Source organism: Hemiscyllium ocellatum, chromosome 3 (assembly GCF_020745735.1).
Source record: "Hemiscyllium ocellatum isolate sHemOce1 chromosome 3, sHemOce1.pat.X.cur, whole genome shotgun sequence".
NCBI classification, from domain to species: domain Eukaryota; kingdom Metazoa; phylum Chordata; class Chondrichthyes; order Orectolobiformes; family Hemiscylliidae; genus Hemiscyllium; species Hemiscyllium ocellatum.
Genome location: NC_083403.1, coordinates 11,072,836 through 11,098,207, shown reverse-complemented (window position 1 = coordinate 11,098,207; position 25,372 = coordinate 11,072,836). Strand labels below are relative to the sequence as shown.

The following is a 25,372-nucleotide window of genomic DNA, read 5'->3' as shown; positions in this document are numbered from 1 at the left end:
AAGGATGTGTTTAGGATTTTGTCTCACTCGTCACATTGCATTTATGAAAAAAGTCAGCCAGCTGAAGACTGAAGTTTGTGTCTTTGGTTCTGACTACAAACTTGTATCTGTTACCTTGAATTTTTCAGGATATCAGATTCTAACCACACATCTACAACATCAACATCCCTACTTTCACTTTCTATCACAAAAGATAGAACAGGAAAGGGACCTTTTGGCCCACCATGTCTGTGCTGACACAAGAGGCCATTCTAAACTTATCTACCTGCACGAGGTGCGTGTCCCTCTATCCTCTGCCTGTTCATTTTATCTATCTAAATGCTTCAAGTATGGCTTTCATCTCAGCTTCCACCAGCTCCCGTGCCGACACCTTACCACCCTCTGTTTAAATAAACTTGTCTTGTTTAAAACATCTCCTTTTAAATTTTTCCCCTTTCACCTTAAATCCTTTGCCACTGGTATTTCCACCCTGGGAAAAAGAATGACTCTCCATTTTATATGCTCCAAGAAGTCATCCCCCCCAGTCTTTGATGCTCTAGTGAAAACAATCCAAGTTTATCCAGACTGACCTTATATAAAATAAAACTCCACACCAGGCAACATACGCCATTTTTTAAACGCTCTCCAAAGCCTTCACATCCATCCTGTTGCGTGGTGACCTGAACTGCACACATCACTTGACTTCACACTACTGATTATTTACTGCTGAGATCTTCATATCCACTGTCAATTTAACACTTCCAATGTTCTGTTGTCCTGCTTCCCAAAAAAAAGCCCTGGGACGTAACAGAAGTATGCAATTCAGCTCAATGTCTGCTTTACCATTTAGAGAACATGGCAGGTCAGATAATCCCAAACTCCACTTTCCTTCCTTTCTTTCCCATAGCCCTTGTATTCCTGACTGATTATCCAAGGCTGAGATGGCTATTATATCCTCAGCTGTCCTGTATGGAGAGATTATGCCCTGTGGGCCTAGACACTCACAGGGGAAACAACACTTCCACATCTACCCTGTCCGGTCCCTGAAGAATCTTGTATGTTTCACCAAGTACATACCCTATCTATTTGACTGCTCCGCATGAGACAATTGCTCCATACCTGGATTAGCTGAGTAAAGCTATTTTGGACTGCCTCCAATGCCAGTATGTCTTGCTTTAGATAAAAGGCCCAAAACTGTTCAGTATGCCACCTGTGGTATGACTAGTGCCTTGTATAGTATTAGTGACCATCTTGCATCCTGAACAATTTATGGTCATCTTAACACCAGTTTCACTCACAACACTAAAAACATTTGATATGCAATGAAAGACAAAAAGGCATTTTACAATACTTTATCAATAAAATGATGATGCCATAGGAGATGTTTGGTCAGATGATCAAATAGTTGCTAAAAGAGGCATGTTTTACAGTGCTTTAAAGAAGCAAAGAGGTTAAGGCAAAGTATTTCCAAAATTAGGCTTAAACAAAAGTTGCTCCACATTAAAATCCAAATTTTTTCCTCTACTCAATCTTACCGCTTCAGTTTTAAAGTAATTAGTTTTTCAGTTCCTTTCATTGTTGCAGGCTCCCTGAGAGATCTCTGCTTTTCCAAATCTGAGAATGTAATTTTCTTGCATTGGTCCTCTAAGAGGTTGCTTAAAGCTTAGCTGCTTTTGGTCTTATTTCTTCTGTGATTATTGATAATGTAACAATTTGTGTTCTGTGTCTACCACTTTCCCCAGTCTGATATCACTACAGAGATATTAAAGATTTCTTACTATTTCACTTTTGTGTTTAGATACAAAAAGCCAACAGACTTCAAGAGAAAAAAGTTGCATTTGCTGACCAAGAAACCACTGTATCTTCACCTCCATCAAACATTGCACAAGGAGTGATTGTGCTGTAGTACGTGAACAAATATTGTGATAAATGTGTATGTATACAACAGAACTAGCACTGTGTAGCACATTTAGGAAACAGTACTTGCAATAAAAACACTGCATCATTGTTAACTGTTCCATGAAGACATCTAAAGTCCAAGCTGCTGCATTTCAGGAAAATATTTCAAGCTGATAGTCATTTTTATATAATTTCTAAAAACTGAAAGGTAATTCTGCCAACATTCCAGGATTAATCAGTGTGCTGAAGTATGATAAAATGCCTACACTACCTGTGGTAGCTAATACAGCATGTGTTAACTTATTTAAATTGATAGAACTGCTGAAATCTTTTTGGCTACCTTTGCTATGCTGCTTTAAGGCTGCAGCTTTCTGTTAATGATTACACAAAGTGAGAAAGGGAACAATCAAGTCTACAAATGAAGTATCTTATTTTGACATAAGTGAATGATGAATGTTATGTAGTGGTACTTTCAGTAGACCCTTCTTGCTGTTTGGATCAAAAGTCACTCCAGTGCTTATGCTAGAAATGTATCTGAAGTACCAGTGGTGTCTGGTCAAACAATATTCTTATCATTGCACTACATCTGCATGCAGCAGTGTTCAGCATTGTCTCCCACCAATTTGTGAAATTTATTATGTATAGAAAGAGGGAAATAACTCCTTTGACTCATTGTGCTAACCTGTATATTCAGTAGCCATTACCAACAGTGACTTACATGTAATGAAGAGAATAGGGCAAGAATAGTACTGAGGAATGTTCATTAACAACCCAGTAATTTTAATCTTTATTAATAAATTTTCTCAATAGTAAAATAAGTTACATCTGGCCTTAATTATATACCATATTCTGGTTTGTTTTTCCTTAATAGAAATCAGGGACTGGCTGAGACAAAGGGATGATTGATGTAGTCATTTGTAATTCATATTTCACAATCAGGCAGCTCTCTGATCAGTTGATATTTCCACAGGAAAAAAAAATCCCCCAACCATTTTAAAATAAAAAAGGCCTCAAAACACTGGTCACAGATTAGCAGAAGATTTATACCACTACACGAGACACAGGCACCCTAATATTGCACAATTATTTCCTTTGATTGGCAGAGTGGCTACCTTGCAACAAACAGAATTCATGAAGTTTAAGTCTGTAACCAGCAGTTGTTTTTTTGACATTCTCCACAAAATTTGTATTTTCCAAAACTGGAACATATGGAACTCCCAAGAGTTACCCAGCTGAAGAATTATACATTACTGACTACATTTGACCCTGTCACCCAAGGATGACAACCTTTCCAAGGATGTGGAAAGATGGCATTCTTCAGAAATTCTTTTAAACATGTCCTAATCAGATCATTGCTTGTGACATTATTCCTTACATGGCAATGGAATACTTTTGACATATTATAGAGTACAACTGCCTGAGATGAGTGATCAGTCAAGTTGAAAGCCTGGCCTCAATGCTATATAAAATCATGAGCGGTTGTCTGGTTCAGGTGGATATTCTCTGCTGCCAGGGGGCGGTGTTGGACCAGGAGGAAGGCTCCTTGGTCCATGGGGATATTCCCTGGCACCAGGTGGGAAGTCTCTCAGAGCATGAGGTGGTGGCGGCAGCAAGGGCCCAGGAAGAAAAGATCTGTGACCTGGTGGAGGAAACGGGCCTGGAGGGAGGAACGGGCCTGGAGGGTAGTCTCGGAGAGCAGGAACACGCACTGCAAAACACAAGAAAAAGCAGGAGTCAGACAGGCAAAAGGTAACAAAAGGAAAGTTAAAAAGATCCTCAATTTAAACCACAACAACAGGTGGTGTTTCAAATACATTTCTCCTACCTAAATGGGTTGGCGCGAGTGGTACTGGTCCGTACGGGGCTCTGGATGATGGTGGAAGTCCAGGTCGAGGTCCAAGGACAGGTAGTCGACCCATTGGTGAATTCATAATAGGTGTTCCAGGAAAAGATGGTGCTGCCTGAATAGCAGTAGCATTTACCTGTCGTTTTGGGTGGTGGGGAAGAGAGAAAAGATTACTAATTCCTTCAACCATAGGCTCTTATCACTATCATGTACTGGGCAGCAATGTGCTCTGGAAGCTGCATGGTCATGTAGCTTGCGGAAAACATGCACACAACATTGAAATCTATATATTTATTAACCTTAGAGAGCACAAGGACATCCAAGCAAATGACCTGCACAAGATTTTAATCGAGTCATAGCCAAGAAGCAGCTACATAGAAGCTTTGAGAGGCCACCCAACACGATCCATATGATAGGAGTTGAGAACAATAAGCCTGGAGCATTCGGAGTAATCCAAGATGGAGGGCAGGAAAAATTTCTGACTTTAACAAGCTGCTCCTTTGAAGTATTTTAGGTATTGGAAGTGATTTCCGATTTCCAGGAGCAGGAATTACTTTTATATACTGTTGCCATTGTTTTGGAACTTTAGAGAGAAAAAAGTCAAAACAGCAGCACTTTGAAAAGGGAGACAGAGAAAGAAACCCACACTGCTAACTGACAGCAGTGAATCTGTGCAGTTACTGCCTTTGCTGTTGAACTCATGTATCGCTGGACATCAGAGTGTCTAGGAAAACTTAAACAGCGAAATTCACAACTGATCTTGAAGGAACCTGCTTGGGAGAGGTCACAACACAGAAACAGATGAGGAAATAGTTTTAAGTATAGCCTGGCTATAAATCTACATTAAATGAGTAGAGTGGGTTTTATTGGGATCCTGATTAAATTTTAAAAATATAATCCATAAGTATTAAGTTAGCCTGGAGCAGTAAGACGTTGCTATTTTCTGGGTGTGCAGAATGGAAAAAGCAAAAATGGCCCTTAGTAGAGTGATATGCTCTTCTTGTCAGATGTGGGAGTTTTAGGAGATTTTAGTGTTTCTGAAGATTACATCTGCAATAAATGCCATTGGTTTCAAATCCTATCAGATCGGATGGATCGGTTGGAGAGACACAGAGGCAATGAGGAATTTACAAGAGCAAAGGGGTGTGATGAATGGCAGCTATAGGAAGGGAGAAAAACTGAAGATTAGTCACATAGATGGGTTAACTCCAGAAAAGGTAAATGAAGTAGGCAGGTAGTGCTGGAGTCTTCTGTGGCTATCCCTATTTCAAACAAATATGCTGTTTTGGAAAGTGGAGGAAGTGATGGATATTCTGGGGAAAGTAGCACAAACAGCCACATTTCTGGCATCGAGACTGGCTCTAATGCAATGAGGGGTATGTTGGTTTCCAAGAGATCCATGAAGTTCGGGGACTCTCTAGTCAGAGGTACAGACAGAAGTTTCTGTGGCCAGCAGCGAAAAATCAGAATGGTAAGTTGTTTATCTGGTGCCAGGATCAAGGATGTCTCAAGAGGGTGCAGAAATGTTCTCAAGGGGGAGAGGGATCAGCAGGTCATTGTACACATTGGAACCAACAACATAGGAAGGGAAAATGATGAGATTCTGAAGGAACAATATTAAAAAAGGCAGTAATTTAAAAAGGAGGTCCTCCAGAGTAGTAATATCTGGATTATTCCTGGTGCTATGAGCAAATGAGGGTAGGTATAAGAGGATAGAGCAGATGAATACATGGCTGAGGAACTGGCGTATGGGAGAAGGATTCACATTTTTGGATCATTGGAATCTCTTCTGGGCTAGAAATGACCTGTACAAGGAGGACCAATTGCACCTGAAATGGAAGGGGACTAATATACTGGCAGGGGATTTGCTAGAGCTGCTCGGCAGGATTTAAACTAGTAAGGTGGGACTGAGAGAGAGACTGAAGAAAGAGATCAACGAGACTGGTACAGTTGAGAAAAGAAGCAAGTCAAAAAGCTGAGAATAGAACTGAGTTAAACTCCATTTATTTCAATGCCAGAGGCTGAACAGGGAAGGCAGATGAACTCAGGGCAGGGTTAGGAACGTGGGACTGGGATATCATAATTACAGCCATGGCTCAGGAATGGACAGGACTGACCACTTAATCTCCCAGGATACAAATGCTACAGGAAGGACAGAAAGGGAGGCAAGAGAGATGGGGGAGTGGTATTTTTGATAATGAACAGCACTGTAGCTGCACTGAGGGAGGGTATTCCTGGAAATACACACAGTTAAGATATTTCGGTGGAACCGAGAAATAAGGGATGATCTCTTTATTAGGATTGTATTATAGACCCCTTAATAGTCAGTGGGAAATCGAGAAATATTTGTATGGAGATGTCAGTTATCTGTAAGAATAATAGGGTGGTTATGGTAGGGGATTTTAACTTTCCAAACAAACTAGAACTGCCATAGTGTTAAGGATGGAGTGATGGAGAGGAATTTGTTAAGTGTGTACGAGAAAATTTTCTGATTCAGTATGTGGGTGTACCTACTAGAGAAGGTGCAAAACTTGACCTACTCTTGGAAAATAAGACAGAGCAGGTGACTGAGGTGTCAGTGGGGGAGCACTTTGGGGCCAGTAACCATAATTCTATTAAATTTAAAATAGTGATGGAAAAAGATAGACCAGATCTAACATTTGAAGTTCTGAATTGGAGAAAGGCTAATTTTGACAGTATTAGGCAAGAACTTTCAAAAGCTGATTGGGGGCAGATGTTCACAGGTAAAGGAACGGCTGGAAAATGGGAAGGAAAAGCTGGTAGGTGTAGGGAATGTTGGATGACTAAAGAAATTGAGGGTTTGGTTAAGAAAAAGAAGGCAGCATATGTAAGATATAGACAGGATAGATCGAGTGAATCCTTAGAGTATAAAGGCAGTAGAAGTATACTTAAGAGGGAAATCAGGAGGGCAAGAAGGGGATATAAGATAGCTTTGGCAAATAGAATTAAGGAGAATCCAAAGGGTTTTTACAAATTCATAAGGACAAAAGGATAACTAGGGAGAGAATAGGACCCCTCAAAGATCAACAATGTGGCCATTGTGTGGAGCCACGGGAGATATTAAACGAGTATTTTGCATCACTATTTACTATGGAAAAGGACATGGATATGAAGTTATATAATACGGGGAACTAGATGGTGACATCTTGAAAAATGTCCATATGACAGAGAAAGTAGTGTGGATGTCTTGAAATGCATAAAAGTGGATAAATTCCCAGGACCTGATCAAGTGGACCCATGAACTCTGTGGAAAGTTAGGGAAGTGCTGGATTGCTTGCTGAATATCTGTATCATCGATAGTCACAGGTGAGGTGCCGGAAGACTGGAGGTTGGCTAATATGGTGCCATTGTTTAAGAAGGGTGGTAAGGACAAGCCAGGGAACTATTGATTGGTGAGCCTGACATTTTTGTTGGGTAGGTTGTTGGAGGGAATCCCAAGGGACAGGATGTACATATATTTGGAAAGGCAAGGACTGATTAGGGATAGTCAACATGGCTTTGTGCATGGGAAATCATGTCTCACAAACTTGATTGAGATTTTTGAAGTAGTAACAAACAGGATTGATGAGGGCAGAGCATTGGATGTGATTTATATGGACTTCAATAAGGCGCTCAACAAGGGTCCCCATGGGAGACTGGTCAGCAAGATGAGATTTCAAGGAATACAGGGGGAACTAGGCATTTGAACTGGCTCGAAGATAGAAGGCAGAAGGTGGTGGTGGAGAGTTGTTTCTCAGACTGGAGGCCTGTGACCAGTGGAATGCCACAAGGATCGGTGCAGGGTCCATTAGTTTTCGTCATTTATGTAAATGATTTGAACGTGAGCATAAGAGGTATAGTTAGTAAGTTTGCAGGTGACACCAGAATTGGTGGCATAGTGGACAATGAAGAATGTGACCTCTGATTACAAAGAGGTTTATAAAATCATGAGGGGCATGGATAAGGTAAAATTTAGACATGGTCTTTTCTCTGGGATGGGGGAGACCAGAACTAGAGGGCATAGGTTTAGGGTAAGGGGGGGGAAAGATATAAAAAAGACCTAAGGGCAACGTTCTCATGCAGAGGGTGTGTGTGTGTGAGGAAGTGGTGGAGGCTAGTTCAGTTGCAACATTTTAAAGGCATTTGGATGGGTATTATGAATAGGAAGGGTTTGGAGAGATATGGGCTGGCCACTGGCAGGTGGGACTACATTGGGTTATAATTTCTGGTTGGCATTGATGAATTGGACCGAAGGATTGTTTCCATGCTGTTCATCTATGACTCTGAGTAGCACACTTACAAAAATTAAATTTAATAATTTTTATGCCAAACTTTAAAACTGGCTAAAACAAAGCAGTAATTACTCCAAATGCATGTTGATCAAGGCTCACGCCAAAGAAACACAAGTTCCTCATTAGTTTGCTTCATAAAGTGCACATATCTATGTTAACGATTCAATACTCTGCTGCTGATACTCACTGTCTTTGATTGCTCAGAGGAGGATGGTTTAGACAAAGCTACTGGCTCTTCAGGTTTAGCAACAGTAACTTGCTTTAGAGAATGAAGAAATTAATAGAAGAAGAAATTAATAGAAAAAGAAAATGGTAAAACAGCAAAGCACTTAAGAATGGATCTCTCCAATACAGAATTACAGAATCCCTGCAGTGTGGATGCAGATCCACCCTTATAGCCTATCCCTGTAACCCTGCATTTCCCATCGCTAATCTACCTAAACTGCACATCTTTGGACTGAGAGGGGAAACTCATGCAGACACGCAGAGAGCATGCAAACTCCACACAGAATTGCCCAAGCATGGAATCGATCCAGATCCCTGGCCCTGAGAGGCAGCAGTGCTAACCCCCATGCCATATACTGAACTGCCATTTTACTGATAGTAAAAGTTTCTTTCAATACATAAGAAACAAATGAGGCGCAAAAGCAGACATTGAGCTGCTCCAAATTGATGCAGGGGGAAAGCTAGTGCTGGGAGATAAGGAAATTGCTGAAGAAGTTGATAAATACTTGGTGTCAGTCTTCACAGTGGAAAACATGAGTAATATCCCCAACAATCAAGGAGTGTCAGGGGCAAAGTTGAGTAAAGTAGCCACTACAAAAGTGAAATTGCTAGATAAGCCAAAAGGTCTAAAAATTGATAAATCTCCTGGCCCCAATGGGCTACATCCCAGAGTTCTGAGGGAGGTGGCTGAGGAAATAGCAGAGGCATTGGTTGTGGTCTTGCAAAAGTCACTGGAGTCAGGGAAAGTCCCAGACAATTGGAAAAATCCCTGTTGTAACCCCCTTGTTCAAGACAAAAAGATGGAAAATTTTAGGCCGATTACCCTAACCTCAGTTGTTGGTAAAGCTCTAGAATCCATCATTAAGGAGGAGATTTCTAAGGATGAGAGGTGCAGGGTTGGATTATATCAAGTCAGCATGGATTTACTAAGAGGAGATCATGCCTGACAAACCTGTTAGAATTCTTTGAAGAGGTAACAAGTAGGTTAGACAGGGAAACCCAGTGTATGTTGTCTATCTAGACTTCCAAAAGGCCTCTGATAAGGTGCCTCACGGGAGGCTGCTGAGTAAGGTGAGGGCCCATGGTATTCGTGGTAATTACTAGCATGGATTGAGGATTGGCTGTCTGACCGAAGGCAGAGTGTTGGGATAAAAGATTCTTTTTCGGAATGGCAACCAGTGACAAGTGGTGTCCCGCAGGGTTCAGTGTTCACTTTACATATTAATGATCTGGATGAAGGGCCTGGGGGCATTCTGGTGAAGTTGGCCGATGATCCAAAATTAGGTGGACAGGCAGGTGGTACTGAAGGAGGTGGGGATGCTACAGAAAGATTTTGACAGTTTAGGAGAGTGGTCCAGGAAATGGCTGATGAAATTCAATGTGAGCAAATGTGAGGTCGTGCACTTTGGAAAAAAGAATACAGGCATGGACTATTTTCTAAATGGTGAGAAAATTCATAAAGCCAAAGTACAAAGGGATCTGGGAGTGCTAGTCCAGGATTCTCGAAAAGTTAACTTGCAGGTTGAGTCTGTGATTAAGAAAGCAATTGTAATGTTGTCATTTACCTCAAAAGGGTTGGAATGTAAAAGCAGCGATGTGCTACTGAGACTTTATAAAGCTCTGGTTAGGCCCCATTTAGAATACTGTGTCCAATTTTGGGCCGCACACCTCAGGAAGGACATACTGGCACTGGAGCGTGTCCAATGGAGATTCACATGTATGATCCCTGGAATGGTAGGCCTAACATACGATGAATGGCTGAGGATCCTAGGATTGTATTCATTAGAGTTCAGAAGGTTGAGGGGAGATCTAATAGAAGCTTAGAAGATAATGCATGGCTTAGAAAGGGTGGATGCTGGAAAGTTGTTTCCGTTAGGTGGGGAAACTAGAACATTAGACTTAAACTAGGGGGCACAGCCTTAGAATTAAAGGGGGTCAATTTAGAACAGAAATGAGGAGACACTTCTTCAGCCAGAGTGTGGTGGGCCTGTGGAATTCATTGCCACAGAGCACAGTGGAGACCAGAATATTAAATGTCTTCAAGGCAGAGATTGACAAATTCTTGATCTTGCAAGGAATTAAGGGCTACGGGAAGAGTGTGGGTAAGTGGAGGTGAAATGCCCATCAGCCATTAAATGGCGGAGTGGGCTTGATGGGGCCAAATGGCCTTATTGCACTCATGTCTGATGGTCTTATGAACTGCACTGACATCACAGCCAAGGCCAGCTCTGTTCTCAGTAGATGCCATCCAAATGGAGTTGTAAAATAGTAAGCAGGCTATTTCTGCTCCCAAGGGTGTTGATTCTAAATGCAGAGTTCCCACCATTAACCATGATGAAATCAGCAAACTGAGCAAAGTCAGTGTGAATCTGGAAATTCTAGCATTTCTAGCCCTGAGCCAGCTGCAGATATGGGTGCATCTTAGACAAAGGCACTAAAAATTCAGAAGTTTATTTTTTCTCTAATCCCTTTGCCAAAACAAAGTAGGACAGCCACAGATAGAGATATAAAGTCAGATAATCAAAATGTGATTAAAGAGCAAAGCTTTAAAGAATGTCTTAAAGAAGCAAAGTGAGGTGAAGAGGTGCAGGGAATAAATTTCAGAGCTTCGGACGAAAGCAATTAAGCATATGCCTACCAATGGTGCACCAATTAAATGTTTAAGAGCCTAAATTAAAGGAATGTGTGTATCACAGAGTGGAAGGTTTAAGAAGTTCATAGAGTTAAGCCATAGGAAGGGTTATGGCCATAAAGGGATTTAGAAATATTTTGTCTGCCATTTTTAAAATTCATTCATGGAATGTGAACGTCATTGGCTGGGCCAGCATTTATTATCCACAGACAGGATAACAATCTGCCTTCCTGAAGTGCGGCAAATTATTTGGTGTGAACAAATCTATTATGTCATTAAAGGAGGGAGCTCCAGGATTTTGACCCAGTGGCACTGAAGGAATGGTAATAAATTTCCAAGTCAGGCTTGGAGAGAATCACGCAGGTGGTGATTTTCCCATGTATCAGTTCCCCTCTCCTACTGGATAAAAGTGGTAATGGGTTTGGAAGCTGCTATTTAAAAGGAACCAGTGAATTTCTGCAGTACACTGTATACATTGAACACTGGTGGAAGTCAATGTGGTGCCAATCAAGCAGGTGACTTTGTTCTAAATGGTGTCAAGCTTCTTGAGTATTGCCGAAGCTGCACTCATCCAAACAAATGGGGAGCATTCTATCACACTCCTGACTTGGACCTTGAAGACGGTGGATAGGCTTTTAGGAGGGTGGGGTGGTCAAGAGATGAGATATTTGCTTAAGGATTCCCAGCCTCTAGTCACAGTATTTATATGGCTAGTCTAATTCAGTGATGGCAATACTTTGAAAGTCAAAAGGTGAAAGTGATAGAGAAGAAGCCATTACAAGTAATTTGCTGGCTACAGTTAGATTGCAATTTGAACCTATTAGGAGAGAGAGGGGGACAGGCTTTCGATATGACCATTCTTGCAGTAAAGAAGCCAGATATTTTCTTCACATTCTGCACTAATCCTGTATAGAAGGTAGTTCTGACAGATCAGCAGGATCTAATTTTATGTGCTCCAGCCATGCCTAGCAGTGGATGGCTAAAACAATTGCACACCATATCATTACAAGCCTGCATCTTATCTGAGCAGAAAGAAAGGACATGATCTTAATATTTATACTCAAGAAAGTCATTTGATGAAAATCTTACCATTGGCGACTCTGTCAAATTTGGTGAAGATGTCCTTGGCCCACTTGCCAGTTGTACAGGCCCTCCTCGCCCCAATTCTACAGAAGGAAATGAAATGTATTAATTATTATAAAATATCTCCGGTTAAAGGTAGGTACAGTCCAGGTGTTCAAAATCTGAATTTATTTCCACTGACAGCTCATTAAGGAGATTTAAAATTAATTGGTAAAATATCTAGAGGGGAGATTGGAAGAATTTGCTTCACACCAAGTTCAACAGTTTTCAGGGAAAACAAAATTGGATAGACTTATTGAAATACATGGAGAAATTTGCAGGACTACGGGGAAACAGCAGGGAACAGTTCTTATAGTGATACCAGGGACAAAGGGCAACACAGCCTTTGTGTTCATATATCTTCACTCAATTTCTAAGAAAAAGACTGCCAAGCAGTTAGACTCAAATTTTTGGACAAATTCAAAGGAAGTTATATTTCTCAAAGTCAATGTTGAATGTTTTCCCTGAAATAACATTAAAGATACCACAATAAAGGAGTCAGCTAAATGCCTTTCATTCACACAGTACTGCTCATCATAACATCACATAACTGTTACACTACAGGACGCTGCCATCTGTCCTGTGTCTACACCAGTTTTTCAAATGAGCATCACAACCTTTGTGCCATTCTCCTATCTTTTCTCCAAATCTTTGCATATTATTTTGATTTAGTTAATCATAAAACATCCTCTTCAATGCATCAATTGGACCTGCTTCTGTTACACTTCAATGCAGTACATCATTGAGAGAAAGCTTTCTCTCATCACATTCAATGCGTGTGCAAATCACTTTAAATCTGTGCCCTCTCCTTCCTGATCCTTTTACAAGGAGGAAGAGTTTCTCCCAGACCAACATGATTTTGGAAGTTACCATTTCTCCTCAGCCTCCTCCTCTCCAAGGAGAACAATCTATCCTCAAAACTAAAATTTCTCAACACTGGAATCACTCTTGCAAATTTCAACTGCACACTCTATTGCATTCACATCCAATGCTGGAGCATTCAGAACTGTGCACAATACTCCAGGTGAAGCCGAACAAGTTTATACAAGTTCAACTTCATCTCCTTCCTCTTACGCTGTGCCCTATTAATAAATCCCAGGATAAGGCATATTTTTATTAACTCCTCCACCAGGATGCCAGTTTCAATGGGTAGGGTAAATATACAAAGTCTATTCCCTGGGCTGGCAAAGTCCAGAGTTGCGGGGGGGAGGGGAAGAGAAGAGAGAGAAACATAATTTAAAAGGGACCTAAGGGACAACTTTTTCATGCAGAGGGTGGTGCGTGTACGTGTACATGTAATGAGCTGCCAGAGGAAGTGGTGGAAGCTGGTACAATGACAGCATTTAAAAGGCATTTTGATGGGTATATGAATAGGAGGGTTTAGATGGATATGGGCCAAGTGCTGGCAAATGGGACTAGATTAATTTGGGATATCTAATCAGCAAGGGAGAGTTGCTGTACATCTCTATGACTCTATTTCAGCTGCCCAGCATTTTCATTTTGCTATGTATGAAGGAGTCAGTGACATCTCTTTCTATAACTGTGCACACAATCACTAGCTGAAGTAGCTTGGATAAGAATAGATTTTTTTTTCTCCTTGCCTCTTTTCATATATTAAAAGCACAATTCAGCTTATACATAGTGTACAGGCACTGATTCACAGATCCTCAGCAAAACAAAAGCATAAGGGTGCAGCCTGTAGGCATTTCCACTGTGAGGCATCATGATAATTTCTTCCTCACCTAACAAATACAGGTTTCACTTTCCATTTCCAGTTTCAATTTTAAAAATTCATTCATGGATGTGGGTGTCACTGGCTTGGTCAGCATTTATTGCCCACTCTAGAGTTCCTTGACATGGTGGCGGTGTTGAGCTGCCTTCTTAAATTGCTGCATGCCATGTGACTTAGAGACATTCACACTGCTGTAAGGAAGGGAGTTCCTGAATTTTGACTCAGCAACACTGAAACAATGACAATATAGTTCCAAGTCAGGACATCGTGGCCTGGAAGACAACTTGCTGGTGTTGCTACAATGTACCCGGTTTGGTTAGTGCTGTCTAAACAACTGTAGGCTGACCATTGTGTAGACAGTACAACACCATTGCCATAAATAATAGAATATGGATGATGTTCCTATCATAGTGAGAGAACAGAGGTCAATTCTATCAAATTTAAGTTGTGACCACCAATTCAGTATAGGCAAAGGACTAAACCTGGGATTATACACCTTAGCAACACAAACAGTGAAGAATAGTACACCAAGTTGCATTTTGGAGAAAAACAGAAGTGCTTGAGGGGTCACTCTTCCTGTGCAAATGAACCAGTGGGGAAACAGTCATGACCACATACAACTACTATGACATCCAGTCAGACCTTTCCATGGATCTAGATCCTCAAGATCATGAGATATTGCACTTAAATAAAAATAGTTTTTTGGAAATCATGAATATATAAATTAATTAATGGAACCAACGTCAACCCATATTTCAGTTTCAAACAAGTTAACAAAAGGTTAGATCTCACCTGCTCTGTTAGAAGGTGGAAGCCCACGGATTTCACCTGAACTAGAAATCCGTCCAGACATTACACCTGATTCCGAAGGTGGTCGCCGTGGTCCAGAATAGCCATCCACTGGACCTGGAAGTATCGGATTGAAAAAGGATCACATACACATGAGCATAAATATGAGAAGCTGAGGTAGGCTATTTAGCCCTTCAAATCGGCTCTGTCATTCAATAGACCTTGGCTGATCAGTTATTGTCAAAGAATAAATTCCACATTCCCATCTCTCTCCAAGAATCTTCAATTCTCTTGCCTAACAAGAATCCATCTACCTCCACTTTAAAATTATGCAATGATAATGCCCCCACAACCTTCTCAGAGTTTCAAAGCTGCACAACCCTTAGAAAAAAGAATCTCCTCATCCATTTCAGCATTGACTAGTTATATCCACCTTGTCAAGACAGAGTCATAGAGATGTACAGCACGGAAACAGACCCTTCGGTCCAAGTCGTCCATGCTGATCAGATATCCTAACCTGACTTAGTCCTATTTGCCATCACTTGGCCCATTTCCTCTAAACCCTTCCTATTCATATACACACCCAGATGCCTTTTAAATATTGCAATTGTACCAGCCTCCATCACTGCCTCCGGCAGCTCATTCCATACACGCACCACCCTGTGAGAAAAATTTGCCCTTAGGTCCCTTTTATATCTTTCCCCTCACGCTTTAAACCTATGCCCCCCAGTTTTGGACTCCCCCACCCCAGGGAAAAGACCTTGTCTATTTATCCTATCTATGTCCCCCATGATTTATAAACAGGATCCTTTCAATGTCAATCAAGCCATCCCTCATTCTCCCAAACTCTAGTGGAAACAAATCCAACTCTGTCCATTTCACCTAACCCATTCGAAGACAATACACTCATTTCAGGTAACAATCTAGTGAAACTCCTCTGAAACATCTCCAATGCATCTTTATCCTGTGATGATACAATGGCTTTAGGAGATGTATCGTCTTTTTTTTTAAATGAAGTGAGATTGAGATCGAGGCACCAGCAGTCTGCTCCATGCCAATAAAGTAAACAGCTAGTAAGGCCTTGGGGGGTCTTTTTTTTTGTTGTTGGAAAAAATAGAAGCAGCATGAATGGGTGAGGTCAGACTTACACAGAACAAAGATTTTAGTTTAGCTTTCAGAACTTGTTGGGGTTTTTGAAGTTGGCTATAGAAGCTCCTTCTTGCAGACTTTTCCCTCTCTTCCATCTAAAAGGTTGGTTCTATTTCTGCTGCCAGAATCACATGAGAGACAATCCATTTCAGTGACTTTACCTTTGTTAAAGGTGTATTAATCGGATGTTACTATATTGGAACAGTTGCTGCTTAATAGTTAAACAATCTATTATTCTGTTAAGGTCTTCCAATAGAAGTGAGTCGAGTTATTCCGATAGAATTGAGTGTTTCCAATTCTTCTTCTTTTGTTTGTGTTTTAGGTATACAGTAAGAATCAGGTATGCTTTGCTTAAAACCAAGTAGTGTAACTAATCAAATTACACCTGGAACACAGCACTTTACACTTGCCTTTAAATAAGATTTAAAAAGTTAGGGTCCAAGCTATCTCCTTTAAATACTGGGGGGGGGGGGGGGGGGGGGGGGGGGGGAACGCGGTTTTGATCTGGTCCAAAACAATCCTTCCTCAAATAAGGAAACCAAAAATAAACAGCGCTTATGATGTGATCTCGCCAATGCCCTGGATGAGTGAAGCATAAAATCCTAACTTTTATGTTCAATTCCTGTCATAATAAAGAGTTCCGTGCTTCTAGCTTTCTGAATTATTTGCTAGTCCTGCATACTCAGTTTGAGACTCAAACACCAGAACACCCAGATTCCTCTGCACTTCAGAATTCTGCAGATATTTGCTGTTTAAATAAGAATAAAAAAGCAAGTGTACAATTTCACATTTTCCCACATTATACTCCATCTGCCAGATTTTTGTACACCCACTTAACCCATCTATATTGATCTGCATCCTTGTGTCATTTTAACAACATACCCACGCAGACATGGGGAGAATGTGCAAACTCCACACTGTCACTCGAAGCTGGAATTGAACCCAGTTACGTGGCACTGAGTTGTTAGCACTGCTACTCCTAAGTCACCATGTTGCCCCAAAAGTGAAGAGTGTCTAAGTAGAAATCGAGGTGTTGTTCATGGTTGCATTGTGTTTTGTTCTAACATTGCAGCAGACACAGGACAGAAATATTTGCAGGAGAGCAAGATAATTTATTGAAATGGTAAGCAATTGGAAGGTCAAGGTCACTCCAATTGTAGAGCAAAAGGTGCTCCCAAAAATGTCTCGCAAAAGCAACAAGTTTGCTTCATAGCTTAATTTCCCATCTAGCTTTGTAACCAGCATATAGCTAAGACCCAAGTACAGATTCTACTCGTGTTCTACTTGTTCTGCCGTCATGAACAGGCCCCTTTAATCCTAATCAGATTAATTTCTAATTTAAAAGAACAAAGAATTTTGAGAAAACTGGGACACAGTGGACTTTCACAACAGTACCTGGCCTCCTATCCCACTGGGGTGGGGGTGAACCTTGATCAGAAGATGGTCCCAACCGGTCAGAACCAATCCAGTCACGAGGTGGTACAGCCCCTGGGGGAACACTCACACCTGAAAGTTGAAAATTCAAGAGAAGCTAGTAGCAAATGATACATGGTTACAGGTTTGGAACTTCAACAAAAATCATTCCTAAGTTACTTGAATATGTTTGCTGCCTACCTCCATCACCCCGGTCCCGTGGGAAGCCACGACCTGCATTAACTGAAGGAGGTCGTACAGGGAGCTCCATCATCAATGGTGGTGAAGGTGCTCCACCACTTACAGGAGATGGCCCATAGGAACCATCATGAGAAAGTGGACCTGCAAGACACAGAGGTGGAGGGTGACAAGAGACTTGTAATTTGAGCATGGCATCTCTTTCTGAAAGCCAGCAGGAATCAAATAAAAGACACTTTCTCACTCCAAAAATACAGGTAGTTCTTCTGTAACTAGATAGTTGCAGTCTTGTGCAATCCCACATTAGAAAAATCGCACTTTAGAAACAGTGCTTCAAGTGTTGGCAATATAATCGCGTTACAGCCAACATACATTTTAAACGTTCGCACTTTAGATATAGTGCCCCCAATTCGTCACTCATGTTAGTGATTTTGCGTTATAAAACACATTATAGCAGAACAACCTGTGATGTCAACCCAAATTTCTCCAGCAATGTGTTCATTTCAGATTTCTAGTAACTGCAGTATTTTGTGTTTGCCAGAAATTGGTTTGGTTTCATTTTATAATAGATTCTATGGCTTATAGAACATAGAACATAGAACATAGAAAGATACAGCGCAGTACAGGCCCTTCGGCCCTCGATGTTGCGCCGACCGAATCCTACCTAACCTACACTAGCCCAATAACTTCCAAATGCCTATCCAATGCCCGCTTAAATGACCATAAAGAAGGAGAGTTCACCACTGCTACTGGCAGGGCATTCCATGAACTCTCAACCCGCTGTGTAAAGAATCTACCCCTAACATCTGTCCTATACCTACCACCCCTTAATTTAAAGCTGTGTCCCCTAGTAACACCTGACTCCATTAGCGGTAAAAGGTTCTCAGTGTCTACCCTATCTAAACCCCTAATCATCTTATACACCTCTATCAAATCTCCCCTAAACCTTCTCTTCTCCAATGAGAACAGCCCCAAGTGCCTCAGCCTTTCCTCATAAGATTTTCTTACCATTCCAGGCAACATCCTGGTAAACCTCCTCTGCACTCATTCCAATGCCTCCACATCCTTCCTATAGTATGGCGACCAAAACTGCACACAATACTCCAGATGAGGCCGCACCAGAGTCTTATACAGTTGCAACATGACCTCAGGACTCCGGAACTCAATTCCTCTACCAATAAAGCCCAGTACACCATATGCCTTCCTCACAGCACTATTTACCTGGGTGGCAACTTTCAGAGATCTGTGTACATGGACACCAAGATCCCTCTGCTCATCCACACTACCAAGTAGCCTACCATTAGCCCAGTAATCCATCTTCTTGTTACTCCTACCAAAGTGAATGACTTCACACTTAGCTACATTGAATTCCATTTGCCACATTTCCGCCCAGCTCTGCAAATTATCTATATCCCACTGTAACCTACCACTTCCTTCCTCACTATCCACAACTCCACCGACTTTTGTGTCATCCGCAAACTTGCTTACCCAGCTTTCAAGCCCTTCCTCTAGATCATTTATAAAGATAACAAAAAGCAATGGTCCCAAAACAGATCCTTGTGGTACACCGCTAGTAACTGCACTCCAAGATGAACATAGTCCATCAACTACTACCCTCTGTCTCCTTCCAGCCAGCCAATTCCTAATCCAAACCTCTAATGTATCCTCAATGCCATACCTCCGTAGTTTTAGCATTAGCCTACCATGGGGAACCTTATCGAACGCCTTACTAAAATCCATATACACAACATCTACTGCTTTACCCTCGTCCACTTCCTTAGTCACCTTCTCAAAGAACTCAATAAGGTTTGTGAGGCACGACCTGCCCTTCACAAAACCATGCTGGCTATCCTTGATCACGTTATTCCTATCCAGATGTTCATAAATCTTATCCCTTACCATTCTCTCTAAGACTTTGCCCACCACTGAAGTCAGACTCACTGGCCTATAGTTACTAGGGCTATCCCTACTCCCTTTCTTGAACAAGGGGACCACATTCGCTATCCTCCAGTCCTCTGGTACTATTCCCGTTGACAATGACGACATAAAAATCCAGGCCAATGGCTCTGCTATCTCCTCCCTAGCTTCCCATAGGATCCTGGGGTAAATGCCATCAGGCCCAGGAGACTTATCTATTTTCATCCTTTCCAATATTCCCAGAACCTCTTCCCTGCATATTTCCAGGCCATCCATTCTAATCATTTGTGACTCCATATTCACATCAGCAACAGTGTCCTGTTCCTGAGTGAATACTGATGAAAAGTATTGATTTAGTGTCTCTCCAATCTCCTCTGCCTCCACACACAACTTCCCATTACTATCCTTGACTGGACCGATACCTACCCTAGTCATCCTTTTATTCCTGACATACCTATAGAAAGCCTTTGGGATTTCCCTTCTATCTCGGGCGACCGACTCAACACAGACATCTATTATAAACCGACTGACTCCCACAGCTACCTGGACTACACCTCCTCCCACCCTGCCCCCTGTAAAAACGCCATCCCATATTCCCAATTCCTTCGTCTCCGCCGCATCTGCTCCCAGGAGGACCAATTCCAACACCGCACAACCCAGATGGCCTCCTTCTTCAAGGACCGCAGATTCCCCCAGACGTGATCGACGATGCCCTCCACCGCATCTCCTCCACTTCCCGCTCCTCCGCCCTTGAGCCCCGCTCCTCCAACCGCCACCAAGACAGAACCCCACTGGTTCTCACCTACCACCCCACCAACCTGCGCATACAACGTATTATCCGCCGCCATTTCCGCCACCTCCAAACGGACCCCACCACCAAGGATATATTTCCCTCCCCTCCCCTATCAGCTTTCCGCAAGGACCACTCCCTTCGTGACTCCCTTGTCAGATCCACACCCCCCACCAACCCAACCTCCACCCCGGCACCTTCCCCTGCAACCGCAGGAAATGTAAAACTTGCGCCCACACCTCCACACTCACTTCCCTCCAAGGCCCCAAGGGATCCTTCCATATCCGCCACAAGTTCACCTGTACCTCCACACACATCATCTATTGCATCCGCTGCACCCGATGTGGCCTCCTCTATATTGGTGAGACAGGCCGCTTACTTGCGGAACGCTTCAGAGAACACCTCTGGGCCGCCCGAACCAACCAACCCAATCACCCCGTGGCTCAACACTTTAACTCCCCCTCCCACTCCACCGAGGACATGCAGGTCCTTGGACTCCTCCACCGGCAGAACACAACTACACGACGGCTGGAGGAGGAGCGCCTCATCTTCCGCCTGGGAACCCTCCAACCACAAGGTATGAATTCAGATTTCTCCAGCTTCCTCATTTCCCCTCCCCCCACCTTGTCTCAGTCGGTTCCCTCAACTCAGCACCGCCCTCCTAACCTGCAATCCTCTTCCTGACCTCTCCGCCCCCACCCCACTCCGGCCTATCACACTCACCTTGACCTCCTTCCACCTATCCCACCTCCATCTCCCCTCCCCCTAGTCCCTCCTCCCTACCTTTTATCTCAGCCTGCTTGGCTCTCTCTCTCTTATTCCTGATGAAGGGCTTATGCTCGAAACGTCGAATTCTCTATTCCTGAGATGCTGCCTAACCTGCTGTGCTTTGACCAGCAACACATTTGCAGCTGTGATCTCCAGCATCTGCAGACCTCATTTTTTACTCGTTTTCCCTAATCCTACCAGCTAAAGACTTTTCATGTCCCCTTCTCGCTTCTCTTAGCTCTCTCTTTAGATCCTTCCTGGCTACCTTATAACTCTCTATCGCCCCAACTGAACCTTCACGCCTCATCTTTACATATGCCGCCTTCTTCCCTTTCACAAGGGATTCCAATTCCTTACTAAACCACGGCTGCCTCACAAGGCCCTTTACACCATGCCTGACTGGTACATACTTATCGAGGACACGTAGTAGCTGCTCCTTGAACAATCCCCACATCTCATTAGTGTTCTTCTCTTGAAGCCTGTTTTTCCAATCCACACATCCTAAGTCATGCCTCACTGCATCATAATTTCCCTGCCCCCAGCTATAACTCTTCCCCTGCGGCGCACACTTATCCCTCTCCATCACTAAAGTAAAAGTCACCGAGTTGTGGTCACTGTCCCCGAAGTGCTCACCTACCTCCAAGTCTAATACCTGGCCTGGTTCATTACCTAGAACCAAATCCAGTATAGCCTCACCTCTTGTTAGCTTGTCTACATATTGTGTCAGGAAACCCTCCTGCACACATTTGATAAACACCGACCCATCTAATGAACTCGAGCTATAGCTCTCCCAGTCAATATCTGGGAAGTTAAAGTCCCCCATAACAACCACCCTGCTACCTTCACTCTTTTCCTGAATCATCCTCGCAATATTATCCTCTACTTCTCTAGGACTATTAGGAGGCCTGTAGAAAACACCTAACAGGGTGACCTCACCTTTCCTATTTCTAACCTCAGCCCAAACTACCTCAGATGGCAAGTCCTCTTCCATCGTCCTTTCCACTGCTGTAATACTATCTTTGACAAGTAATGCCACACCTCCCCTTTTTTACCCCCATGTCTGATCCTACTAAAACATTTAAACCCTGGAACCTGCAACAGCCATTCTTGTCCCTGTTCTACCCACGTCTCTGTAATGGCCACAACATCGAAGTCCCAGGTACCAACCCACGCTGCAAGTTCACCTACCTTAACATTTATTTTTGTAAATTTATAGTTTGTTTGGGTCACAACACTAGGGAAGCATGTTTCAAATGCTCCTGATGCCCCTGTCTTCAAGTGGAAAAGCATCAGCAAAAATTGCACACTAGAATGATTCTCCTCTATAGTTCATACATATAGAAATCTGATGACTATTCTAACCTTTTCAATTTACAAAATCACAGAGCTGTTGCAGCATAGGAGGGCATCAGTGGCTGGAAGCAACTTACCTACTGCAGCTACCCTGACATCTCATTATAAACCCACGCGTTTCCTTTTCAGATAACTGTTTAACTCCCTGTTGAAAGCCTTGACTGAACCAATCTGCATCTCACTCTCAGGAAGTGCATTCCTGAACTTAAATACTCAATGCTTGAAAATGTTTTTCCTCATAACATCGATTTCTTATGCCACACAATTAATGTGTCCATTTGCTCTCAATCCTTCCATAAATGGGAGCAGTTTCTCCCTATCTACACTGTCCAGTGTACTCATGACCTTAAACACCTCAGTCAAATTTTTGCTCATCCTTCTTTCTTCTAAACAAAACAGGCTTAACCTTCAGGAGAAATGGGTTCTAAATTGTGGAGCACTCACACCAATGCTAGAAAAAGTGGCAACCAGAGCAACGCAACTGTCAACACCTGAAACATGCAACGGCTGCTGTTCTAACGAGCTAACTTGTTGGTATGCTAACTAGAGAAGTAGAGCTTTTAAGCAAAGTCATGGAAACAAATGATCAAATTTGGGAAGATGTGATAAATCAAAATATTAAGAGAAGCAATACACTATTAATACAGGAAATGATAAAGAGAGAGAGACAGGAAGGGTAGACAATATGTATCTTAATGAGTAAACCAAAAAATTACTTGTGGGAGAGGTGTACAGATTCCAAACAGTAACTGTAGAGTAAGACAGAGCTTAAAGGAAGAAGTACGGTGTGGCGATAACTTTAATCTTTATAGGACTGGAGTAAAGAAAGGCAGAAGTGGCTCAGACGAGGAGTGCATTAGCTGTGTTTAATTCATAGAAGCTTTGTGGGATAATGTCTTCCAACAGCACATTCTGGAGATGACCAGAAAGCAGGCTATACTTGGCCTGTTATCGCACAATGAGATAGAATTAACTAATAACTTCAGTAAAGGCAGTGATCATGATGTGAGTGAATTTTACATTCAGTTTTAGAACTGAGTCCAAAATTAACATTTTAAACTTAAGTAAAGAGGTGACATGACAGCAGAAGCTAGCTAAAATGAACTGGCAAACAAGGTTAAAGTCAGTCCAGGTGCAGGGATGGGGATACTTCAGATCAGGTGATCAGAATTCAGCATGATCCTATCAGGATGAAAGACAAGGATGCCAAGATTTGGGAATGCGAGATGAGGGCAGTGTATTGATGGATTGATTGATAGTTGCATGCACCTAAGTATAGTGAAAAGCTTTGTTTACGAACAGTAAAGGCATATCAAAGCAAGGGCATACAGATCATAGAGTTGAAAAAAACTAGACAGAAGCATACAAGTTACATCACACAGAGGTGCGCTGGGCAAGATCAGCATTATTTGAAGTTAGTGCCCACTCAGCAGTCTAATAACAGCAGTGAAGAAGTTGTTCTTGAACCTGTTGGTGTGTATGCTCAAGCTCCTGTATCTTCTGTCTGACGGAAGAGGTTGGAGGAAAGCAGTGCTGGGTGCCATGGATCTTTACGATGTTGGTAGCCTTTCCATTGCAATGGGCCGTATAAATGGAGTCCATGGATGGAAGGTTGACTTCCATGATGGTCTGGGTTGCACACAACCTTCTGTAGTTTCTTACTGTCCTGGGCAGAGTAGTTACCATACCAGGCCGTTTGAGGAATAGCAGGCATTGTTGTGCCTTCTTGACTGTCGCATTTGTGTGTGAAGTTCAGGATAGGTTATCTGTTATCCATTACTCTGAGGAACTTGACACACTCTACCCCAGCTCCGGTGATGTAGGTGGTGGTGTGTTCTCCTCTCTTTTTGAAGTGAATGATCAATTCATTAGTTTTGCTAATGTTGAGACAGAAGTTGATCTCATTGCACCATGTCCTCAATCTCCTTTCTGTATTCTGACTCGTCGTTGTTACATATCCATCTTACCATGGGGTTGCCGTCAGCGAACTTGCAGATGGCACTCGAAATTTACTAACACAGTCGTGGGTGCACAAGGAGTACAGTAGGGGGCTGAGGACGCATACTTGAGGGGGCTCCAGTGCTAAGGGTTATTATCAAGGAGGAGCAGTTGTCTAACTTCACTGATTGTGGTCTGTGGATCCAGTTGCAGAGGGCGGAGCAGAGACCTCAGTCTTGGAGTTTTGAGATCAGTCTGGAGGGGATAATGGTGCTGAAAATGGAGCTGTCGTTGTTGAGCAGGAATCTGATGTTTCCCAGATGTTCCAAGGATGAGTGCTGCGCTAGGGAAATAGCATCCGCTATGGACCCGTTATATCAGTATCCAAATTGTCGGAGATAAAAGCAGGCTGGGAGACTTGAGGTGATGTGGATCATGACCAGCCTCTCAAAGCACTTCATGATTATGGAGGTCACTGGAATGATGGTGGTCTTCTTGAAGCAGGTGGGGGCTTTGGCTTGTAGGAGGGAGATGGTGAAGATGTTTGTGAATATCTCTGCCAGCTGGTCCACCCGGGATCTAAGTGCTTGGCCGGGGGCTCCGTCCAGGCCCGTCGTTTTTCTTGTATTGACTCACAGCAAGACCAATCTGACATCTGCAGTGGTGACTGAGGGAACAAGCGTGTCCCAGGCAGATGACACCTCACTGCATAAAAAGCACTGATTTGGAGATGCAGATGTTGGACTGGGGTATACAAAGTTAAAAATCACACAACACCAGGTTACAGTCCAACAGGTTTAATTGGAAGCACGAGCTTTCAAAGCGCTGCTCCTTCATCAGGTGTGACATACCTCTTCCTTTTACAAGGTTACTGTGCCCTTGAGTGTTTTTTTCCAGAGAGTAATTGGCCAGGGTCCAACTAGGATGGGTTTGAACTGTTTATTGGGGCCCTTTTTGTTTAAACCCAACAAACAATGCCTCCAGCCTCGGGCTTTTATGTCTTTAAAAATAAAAGGTATAATCAAGGGGCATAGCCAGCTGTCCAGCTGTGCAAGTCAGTTCAGTTCAGTGGTTCATTGAGTCAGGGTCGCAACTGAAACTGGAAGCTCTCTCCCCCCGACTCCTGCCCTTCTAAGTTTGTAATTCGTAAGCGTTTTGTGTCATTTTTTAATCTTTGTGCTAAGGGAACTATTTATGGGGTTTGTTGCAAGTATTTTCGGAACAGCATCATGAGGCCAGGATAATCTGTCGGGTTTTTAGATTGGATAAGTTATCCAGTCTTCTATTTTCTGTTTGGTGTTTCATTCCGTAATTTTTAAAATACATTCTG

General features: G+C 42.6%; 2 protein-coding genes across 5 annotated transcripts in view; one reads left to right on the top strand and one right to left on the bottom strand.

Annotated features, from left to right (window-relative positions):
- Positions 1 to 1,991, top strand: part of aida (axin interactor, dorsalization associated) — a 91,338-nt gene extending 89,347 nt beyond the window's left edge. For both annotated transcript variants that reach the window (XM_060848406.1, XM_060848396.1), the window contains one exon: positions 1,778 to 1,991. In XM_060848406.1, the coding sequence (XP_060704389.1) occupies positions 1,778 to 1,874 (97 nt within the window). In that variant the 3' untranslated portion in view covers positions 1,875 to 1,991. The remainder of the gene's footprint in view (positions 1 to 1,777) is intronic.
- Positions 1,359 to 25,372, bottom strand: part of LOC132830565 (transport and Golgi organization protein 1 homolog) — a 112,291-nt gene continuing 88,277 nt past the window's right edge. For 2 of the 3 annotated variants that reach the window (XM_060848362.1, XM_060848381.1), the window contains 7 exons: positions 17,280 to 17,420; positions 17,061 to 17,171; positions 14,520 to 14,633; positions 11,963 to 12,039; positions 8,204 to 8,275; positions 3,704 to 3,860; positions 1,359 to 3,586 (listed from right to left, as the gene is read on the bottom strand). In XM_060848362.1, coding sequence (XP_060704345.1) covers positions 3,348 to 3,586; positions 3,704 to 3,860; positions 8,204 to 8,275; positions 11,963 to 12,039; positions 14,520 to 14,633; positions 17,061 to 17,171; positions 17,280 to 17,420 — 911 coding nt within the window. In that variant the 3' untranslated portion in view covers positions 1,359 to 3,347. The remainder of the gene's footprint in view (positions 3,587 to 3,703; positions 3,861 to 8,203; positions 8,276 to 11,962; positions 12,040 to 14,519; positions 14,634 to 17,060; positions 17,172 to 17,279; positions 17,421 to 25,372) is intronic. The other variant, XM_060848372.1, reaches the window with a different exon arrangement.